The 9,117-nt window shown below is 34.0% G+C and overlaps 1 protein-coding gene across 1 annotated transcript; it reads right to left on the reverse strand.

The window, feature by feature from the left end:
* Window positions 1-83: 83 nt before the first annotated feature.
* On the reverse strand, window positions 84-9,115 carry LOC125668225 (GDP-fucose protein O-fucosyltransferase 1-like). The gene is made up of 8 exons (XM_048902075.2): window positions 8,868-9,115; window positions 8,011-8,159; window positions 7,637-7,731; window positions 4,527-4,795; window positions 2,792-2,987; window positions 1,960-2,084; window positions 1,561-1,666; window positions 84-729 (listed from the first exon to the last, which is right to left on the reverse strand). Exons 1-8 carry the CDS (start codon window positions 9,113-9,115, stop codon window positions 568-570), a joined length of 1,350 nt encoding a protein of 449 aa, XP_048758032.2. The 3' UTR covers window positions 84-567.
* Window positions 9,116-9,117: the final 2 nt, after the last annotated feature.

Raw genomic sequence — 9,117 nt, forward strand, 5'->3', positions numbered from 1 at the left:
AGTGTACATATACTTCAGTATCTTTACTTATACATGGTTTAATAAGAGATATTAACAGTGTATAAATAACAAACACTAACAAATAGATTGTAAAATATATTTAAGAAAATTTTAAAGTACTCTACCTGTAGCACCGTATACTTTGTAAATAATGTGATGGGACAATATATAAGTGATGTACTAGAAATGCTTGTTGAACATGTCAAAATGATTTTGCTAAATAAAAAAATAAATAAGCATCAATCAAGTATTGATTACAATTTTGTAAACAAAAGTGCATCTGCAAAAAATGTTTACTTCTATGAAAACTTGAGCACAAAAAATAGCATTTGCAATAGAATGATAAAAATGTGTGCAGTTTTATTCTACGTGTAAATATATCATACATTTGAAAATATTTCAGTGATCAAGGCATTTACTTTTATCAGTTCCCAACCCTTCACCCTTTCTATTGTAGACTTGATATAATGTATGACTTATTTGCATTTTTTATGAAGACTTTTAAAATACTGATTGCATTGTTGGAATGTTCTAAATGTATTCAGGTCATACTGTCTTTTGCTGATATTAGCTGAACCCCCAGAACTCTGTAGGTTTGTCCTGCACAAGTCTCTGTCTTGAGACGAATGAAGTGAAAGATGATATACAGTTTCCTATAAATAGGTCTGACTTGCCCAAAATTGCAAGATCAATCTGTGGCAACCAAGGGTCAAGGTGATGAACTTTAACCTGAAATGAAATTCATTTCTTATTAGATTAGGCATAGATTAAAATATTGCTCATTTTCCCTTTGTAACTTACTATTTTGTCCCTTTATCCCCCCTCCCCCTATTCTAAAATAAATCATTGTCTTGAGTGCAATGGTAATGAAAAATTTTTAGTTGTGGTAATTTTATTCCATGTTAGTTGAAAAGAAGAAAACAAAATTGAATTTTAATTCAAAGCACAACTTATTGTGAAGATTTATGCCAATAGATTTTAAAGTTTTCAAATACATCATTACTTTAAGCAACAGCTTCTTATTTTGATAACATAGACCATTATGTACTTCACTTATTTGGTTGAAGTCAGCTTAGCGCTTTTCAGTACTTTTAGTACTTTGATTTTGGTTAGTTTCAGTTGATATAAATGACAATGCGTCCTAAGTACAGATGTTTTTCCGTCTTGCATGGAAATATGGCATATAAATGGATTTAGAAAGCTTAGTTTTAATATACTAGTAATGCTGGGGTCCTGGATTTGATTTGTAAACAATACACCAGGTGGAGTGTTTAAAGAGTTGTGTGATACTTCCTGGGGGAAAAAATCTCAAGCGAATTGGAAGGCATGGTATAGTATTAATTAGGGGACCATTATTATTGGATGTCAGTGGTGGAGCTCCTGACTCATATAATGCAGGGGTCCTAAGTTCGATTCCAAGTTCAGCCATATATTTCTCTCTTCCCATACAAATCTCTTGTAAACACTTCTTTTACTTTTCAAGGTATTATAGTTGTTAAATATATTGAAAAAAAAAATGTTAATGAACATATTCAAAATCATTTCTCAAAGAAGACATACCTTTAGAGATTTTAAATGGTTTTCCAAATCTTCCTTCATGGGATTTTTATCTGTTGCTACATAAATGTGTTTCGCCTTTGTTCTTAAAACGGCATTTTTGGTAAGTCTGGAAAAGTCACAAGATAAAATAAAGTTTTGAACACAAACCCCGATGACATTTTTTAATAGAAGTTTACAATAGTCAAAGGTTTAACAAACACAAACTCGTGATCAGGTATCTCTGAAAAACAGCAACGGTACTGGTATGCACACTATCTACATAAATTCAATTATGCTCAAGGAAAATATCAATCCTATCACTCAGGTTGACTTTTACATGTAAATTGTTTTTCTTTTTGTCTTTACAGATGTTTCCTGTTTGTAACAAACACGCTAACAGAACAAATAATGATAAAATACCTTAAAATTTCTTCTTTGGGTGGAAAGCACATCTTATGAGTGACCTTTTTGTCCCTTTTATATCCAAGGCACTGTGGTGACGCCATGTAATTCTCATTGCCCTCGACGTGCTCACAAGCATTTTGCTACAAGGATTTCAAATTTTATAATGAAAAGCTCTTTAATATACATTTTCGCTAAACAACAAAAATATCTATCAACCCCCTCCCAAAAATTGCAAACTTATTTGGTCCTTTAAAGGATCTGGACTGGGATAAGTGGGTGGATTAAAACTCATTCCTCACATCTACACAGATATAGATAATGTTTCTGATCATTGATCAATTGAATTAGGAGGAAACACTATCTGTTTAAGATGATTGAGCACTACTTATCACGGAGATAACATAAAGCTAGATTATTTTGTAAATGAAACCACCATCACTATATGAATATGCTCCTTTAAAGCTTGAATAAAATTCCTACTTGGTTTGATAACAGAATATTGCCCAATCTTTTCCGTTCCTACTTGATCTGACAACAGAATATTACCCAGTCTATTTTGTTAATTATTGATCTGACAACAGAACATTACCCAGTCTCTCTTGTTAATTATTGATCTGACAACAGAACATTACCCAGTCTATCCCGTTAATTATTGATCTGACAACAGAATATTACCCAGTCTATCTTGTTAATTATTGATCTGACAACAGAATATTACCCAGTCTATCCCGTTAATTATTGATCTGACAACAGAATATTACCCAGTCTATCCCGTTAATTATTGATCTGACAACAGAATATTACCCAGTCTATCCCGTTAATTATTGATCTGACAACAGAATATTACCCAGTCTATCCCATTCCTGAGATGGATCCCTATAAACTTATCTCCTCCTGTCAGTTTCTGAATATGGCTGTTGGCCTCCTCCTCTATGCTCTCTGACCACTGAAGGTACTTGGCCAATGGAATATTTTTTTCTGCAATAGGAAAAGGGGCTGGGGCCCCACGAAGGGCAACTACAGGGAATTTGTCTACAGGAAGTCTGAAGTAAACAATTGAAAACATTATAATTAATTTTATCATTTGGAGTGTTCCCATTCTTTTGATAGTAGTATTCTGCAGATAACATAATCGTAATATATAATAATATAATTAGTTTACTGTGCAATGTTTTCCTTCTCTTTTATCAAATCAGGAAAAGTGTGATGAAACTGTCTCCGGGACCAAAAGATTTAGACAATCTCACTTTTGATCTAAATCTCACTTTCATGAAAACAAGAGGCCCATGGGCCACATCGCTCACCTGAGTCACCTTGGTCCATATCAGAAGACTTTCTATATATATTTGCATGTAAAACCTTAGTCCTTATTATGGCCCCAACCTACCCCTGAAGGCCATAGTTTTTGCAAACTTGAATCTACACTATGTCAGAAAGCTTTCATGTAAATGTGAACTTCTTTGGCCCAATGGTTCTTGAGAAGAAGATTTTTAAAGATTTTTCCTACATATTTGTATGTAAAACTTTGATCCCCAACCCTTGTGGCCCCATCCGACCCCCAGGGGCTATGATTTTAACAAACTTGAATTTGCACTTTATCAGAAAGCTTTCATGTAAATCTCTGCTTTTCTTGAGAAGAAGATTTTTAAAGATTTTTCCTATATATTTGTATGTAAAACTTTGATCCCCTAATGTGGCCCCATCCGACCCCCGGGGGCCAGGATTTTAAGAATTTAGAATCTGCACTATATCAGGAAGCTTTCATATAAATCTCAGCTTTTCTGGCTTAGTGGTTCTTGAAACGAAGATTTTTAAAGATTTTTCCTATATATTTGTATGTAAAACTTTGATCCCCTATTGTGGCCCCATCTGACCCCCGGGGGCCAGGATTTTAACAATCTGCACTATATCAGGAAGCTTTCATGTAAATCTCAGCTTTTATGGCTCAGTGGTTCTTGAGAAAAAGATTTTTCCTATATATTTGTATGTAAAACTTTGATCCCCTATTGTGGCCCCATCCGACCCCCGGGGGCCATGATTTTAACAATTTAGAATCTGCACTACCTAATAAAGCTTATCTATAAATTTTATCTTTTCTGGCCCAGTGGTTCTTGAGAAGAAGATTTTTTAATGACCCTACCCTATTTTTACCTTTTCTTGATTATCTCCCCTTGGAAGGTGGCCTGGCCCTTTATTTTAACAATTTAGAATTCCCTTTACCTAAGAATGCTTTGTGCCAATTTAGTTGAAATTGGCCCAGTGGTTTTTGAGAAGAAGTCAAAAATGTTAAAAATTTACAGACAGACAGACGGACGCCAGAATATGGGTGATCAGAAAAGCTCACTTGAGCTTTTAGCTCAGGTGAGCTAACAACAGAGTAAAAAAGTGAGGCTTTCTTATATATCAAAAGTTAGTGCGTCTAAGTTTTATGTCTCTGGCCTAAGTTTCTCGAAAGAAACTAAAGTCGAAACTTGAACTTAAGTCTGAGATTAAAAGAAAACTCGAACTTAAGTTTGAGATTTTTTCCCCCAGAAATCCAAGCCAGGAGCCTGATGTATCAGATGAATGAAATAATGGCTCACAAATCTTTCCACCCCTCTGGATCCCCATAGTAAGCTTCCACTGACATGGTCTTATCGAAATCCACCCCCAGGCCATCCCAGAATGGTCCAAATGGATTTCCTTCCTTCATCTCGCACTCTCTGTCTGGTTTACCATAGCAGACCCCTGTACGGTTTCCTGGGGGCCAGTGGGTGGGGGCCAGATCCCTCATAAAGTCCTTGGCCAGTATCACACGATGGTAGTCCTTTAGTGGCTCCAGTTTAAACCATTCGTCAAATTCTATATTTTTCTAGGAAAAAGAAAATATTTCCTATACGTAATAATGATCCATATTACGTGTTGACATGTAAAAGCTTTTGTGTTACTGCAATGATAGAAATTTTAAAGTTGAATTACTATACTTAAGCCTAATGCTGAATTGTAAATTCAATATATACAAAAAAAAAACAACAAAAAACTATTTTTATTTAAAATTGTGAACATACAATTTTGTACTTAGTTTAAAGCAAAATTGATCAGAACAGCCAAAAAATACACTGTAAAAGTGGATATTTACTTGTGGGGAAAATTTACACTACTTACACGGTCACGTAATAAGTGCATAAATTTCCCCCACCTGTATAGTTAAAGATATTTGATTATGATATAATATATATTATATTCAGTTACTGCATATTTTTCTCTGACGCGTAATGTTGGACGTGGAAAAACGGGTACTTAACCCCCAGCATAAATAACCACTTTTATAGTACACAAATGTAGAGGCATTCATGAGAATCAAGCCAACTCATTATTGATATAAATGATATCACACTGTTTAGAATGTTTTTACTGAAATGTTACTTAATATATATGTATTATAATACAGTGTGTAAATATCAGTTGTATATAGTAACTATATCGTCATACAGTGTGTAAATATCAGTTGTATATAGTATGGGTTTCAGAAAAAATCGCATTAGATTCATATGTAAAGTTTGAAGTGAAGCAATCATTCAAGAAATATCACATGCGACTAGAAATTATTTGTTCGATTAATCAAACCACGTACATTCAAATGAGTGAGTCTGATAAATCTAGCTGAGAAGTCAATCCAAAGTTATTATTACTCATGTTATTTCCATAACTGTTAAAAAGCAAGAATTTTTTTTATCAAATGTAGACGTCTCGCTACCTACAAATTGATTCTGTCCAAAATAAAAATAAGAAAGAAAATATTAAGATCAGCTCTATTATATTATTATATTATAGAATATTGCGGGGGGTAGATTTCTTATGGATGGGCACTAATAACATGGTTTTTACTAACATGTGACAAAGATGAAAAATAACATTTTGGATGATCTTTAATGTATATTTACAAAACATAAGTAGAAAAAGTAAATCTATCCCAGATCAGAAAAAAATAAGGTGTTAAAGGTGGTGGTGGTGGGGGTTGGGGTGGGGGTTGGAATGACCATGAGCCCAAGTGCCTGTGGCCACAACAGCCATTTCTGGTCCTGATTTTATTTGGTTTTCAATTTCTTTGAAATTCAGTAATTTTCAAATTAAAATACATGCACTCTGAAAAAGATTTATTTTCTGCCATACTGAATCTGTCTTTTGAACATAACGTCACAAAGTTTATCTATTTTACCCCCTCAGATATCACCAAAAATGTCAACTTTCCAGACAATGTTTGAAATATAAATCATTGGCAACATGCATCAACCAAATTAACTATTTTCATTTTTATATATGAAACGGTAGTTAATATAGCTTACTCTAACTGCGGTCCACATATACAACTCATTCTTTCTGAAGCTGAACAGCTTCAAAAAGTTACAAATTTTGGCCAGTTAAAATAAAATGACAGAAAATGCATGTTGATGTATTTGTGATGTTGTAAAAAATTAAATTGTGGCTAAAATAATAATTACTTAACATGTTTAAACTGTATATCTCAACTTCTTTACTATAATTATGTGTTTGAGTAGTGATGAAACAATTGTCATCGACAATCGATTGTCAATTGTTTTTGGCCGTACACCAATTGATATTTAATCCGAGATTCATCTGACTATTAATCCCGCTTTTATATCGTGACATGTGCGGGGATGAGTCAGAGTGGACTCCATATTGAAAAGAGAGAATTCAGCGACACCAGCTAGTGTGTATGCTGCACTTATCCATAAAATTAACAAGATGTGTTTGTGAAACACAAATGCCCCCGATAATGGCCAATTCCAAAGATGGCCAAGGTCACAAAGACACATATTTTGGTACTAGTAGAAAGATCTTGTCACAAGAAATGCTCATGTACAATATGAAAGCTGTAACATTTACCATTTAGAAGTTCTGACCAATGTCGATTTTTTAAAAAGTAGGTCAAATGTCAAGGTCAAAAGGTTTAGTACCAACGGAAAGGTCTTGTCACAAGGAATACTCATGTGAAATATCAAAGCTCTTATCACTTACTGTTCAAAAGTTATAACCAAGGTAAAAATTTTCTAAAAGTAGGTCAAACTCCAAGGTCAAGGTCACAGGGTAAAAATTGTTGGTACCCATGTAAAAGTCTTGTCACAAGGAATACTCATGTGAAATAGCAAACCTCTAGTACTTACTGTTCAAAAGTTATTAGCAAGGTTCAAGTTTTCAAAAATTAGGTCCAACTCCAAGGTCACAGGGTCAAAAATGTTGGTACCCACGGAAAGGTCTTGTCACAAGGAATACTCATGTGAAATAGCAAAGCTCTAGCTCTTACTGTTCAAAAGTTATTAGCACGGTTAAAGTTTTCAAAAAGTGGGTCAAACACCAAGGTCAAGGGGTCAAGAATGTTAGCACCCATGGAAAGGTCTTGTCATAAGGAATACTCATGTGAAATATCAAAGCTCTATCATTTACTGTTCAACAGTTTTTATCAATGTTAAAGTTTAATACAAAATTACAGAATGACAGACATGACAAAAACAATATGCCCCCTGATCTTCGATCTCAGGGCATAAAAAGAAATAATCCCAAAAATAATAAACATTTATTAACTACATGTAAATACTGATTATATCGATCATTGATCGATGCAGTTCTTCCGATTATGACCAAAATGATATTTTTCTAATTATTCAACACTAACCTGGAGGGATATACTTACATAAGTTCTAAATGGGGGGACTATCAAGGTTCTATCAATCTTTTTGGCAAATGCCAACCCTCCCAAGAAGTGCTCTGCTTGGTTACCAAACCGACCTGATCAACAGAACATGTTAAATATCAATACACCAACAATCAATACCCATGTATCGTATCTCAGGTAATTTTAGTACTGGATTTGTTGGCAAATGATGAAAATTCGTCAAAAATAAAAGCATCAACATTTTAATTGGTGTACATAATAGTTGGATGGAATAAAATCCATTAAATAATAAAATGCCATCTGACATTCGACATTCCTTTTTTTCAGACAAAGTCTCATGATATTCACGACACCAAGAATTACCCAAAACATGAATTTGAAGTATAACTTACCCATACACAGACAGAAAATGATGTACCCTCTTTCATCCCACTCGTGTTTCTGACTAGATTCTGTCACAAAACACAACAAAATCAGTACTACAAGTCCAAGTCTGTTTGCCTTGCTTTGGTTGGGCATTCTTTGCTGCTGTTTTTGTGCACTATGTGAAAATAATAAAAAAGTTTACCACTAGCTGTCATCTGCATGGATACAATTTTAAAAAAAATGCATTTACTACTGAAAAATAATGATTTACATATCAAATTTTATCTGGTTGCCATATGCTACACTTCATTACTGATACAAGAAATATAGATTTTACCTTGGCGAGACAGGAAAATGAAAACAACATCTAGATGCCTCAGCTTCTAGTGATTAATCTCAATTTACTGTTATATGTACAATATTTTTCATTTAAGCGGATACTCTTGGAACAAAAGTGTCTAGATTAATGAGCCTGGGCAGCATGTCTGTAGGTTTCATACGTGATTAATAACTTTTGGACAAGTAAATAACATTTAGTCTGACATCTCGTTCAAATGTGTGGTACGGCCTGGCCTCTCTGGTTTACGAACCAACAAAAATGTCAACTACCAGTTAAAATCCTTGCAAACCCTGAAAACTTTTTTTTTTTTTTTTTTTTTTTTTTAAAGTTATGAGATAAATTATTATCATCGGGCCATTCGGCGTTCCTGCTACGACGTAAAACGCTGAATCGGTTTATAACTTCTCCGTTTTGATAGATATTTACATTTATTTAAGATTATAATTCTAACGAAGAGTCTCCAGCTTACATCTTCGTACACTGATGCAGTCCATAAATATTAATTCATGCTTGTCTAACAACAACGACAACTACGCGACTTACATTTCACTGTCGCTCGTCACTTCGTGTCCATGTTTGTTTTTAAAGTCGGGCTCAATATTTCTGTCAAAGTTACAGTCAGTGACGGTCATACAGGGTCTTTTGAAATTAAAAATACAGAAAAAGTGTATTGAATTAAATCGATTATCAATACGTATTACTTTAGTTTGTGCCATACTAAGGTAATCAAAATTTACTCGCCGTGGATCTATCCCGTAGATCTGCGAAATAATAAAAATCGAGATCGACATTC

Source organism: Ostrea edulis, chromosome 4 (genome assembly GCF_947568905.1).
Source record: "Ostrea edulis chromosome 4, xbOstEdul1.1, whole genome shotgun sequence".
Classification (NCBI taxonomy): domain Eukaryota; kingdom Metazoa; phylum Mollusca; class Bivalvia; order Ostreida; family Ostreidae; genus Ostrea; species Ostrea edulis.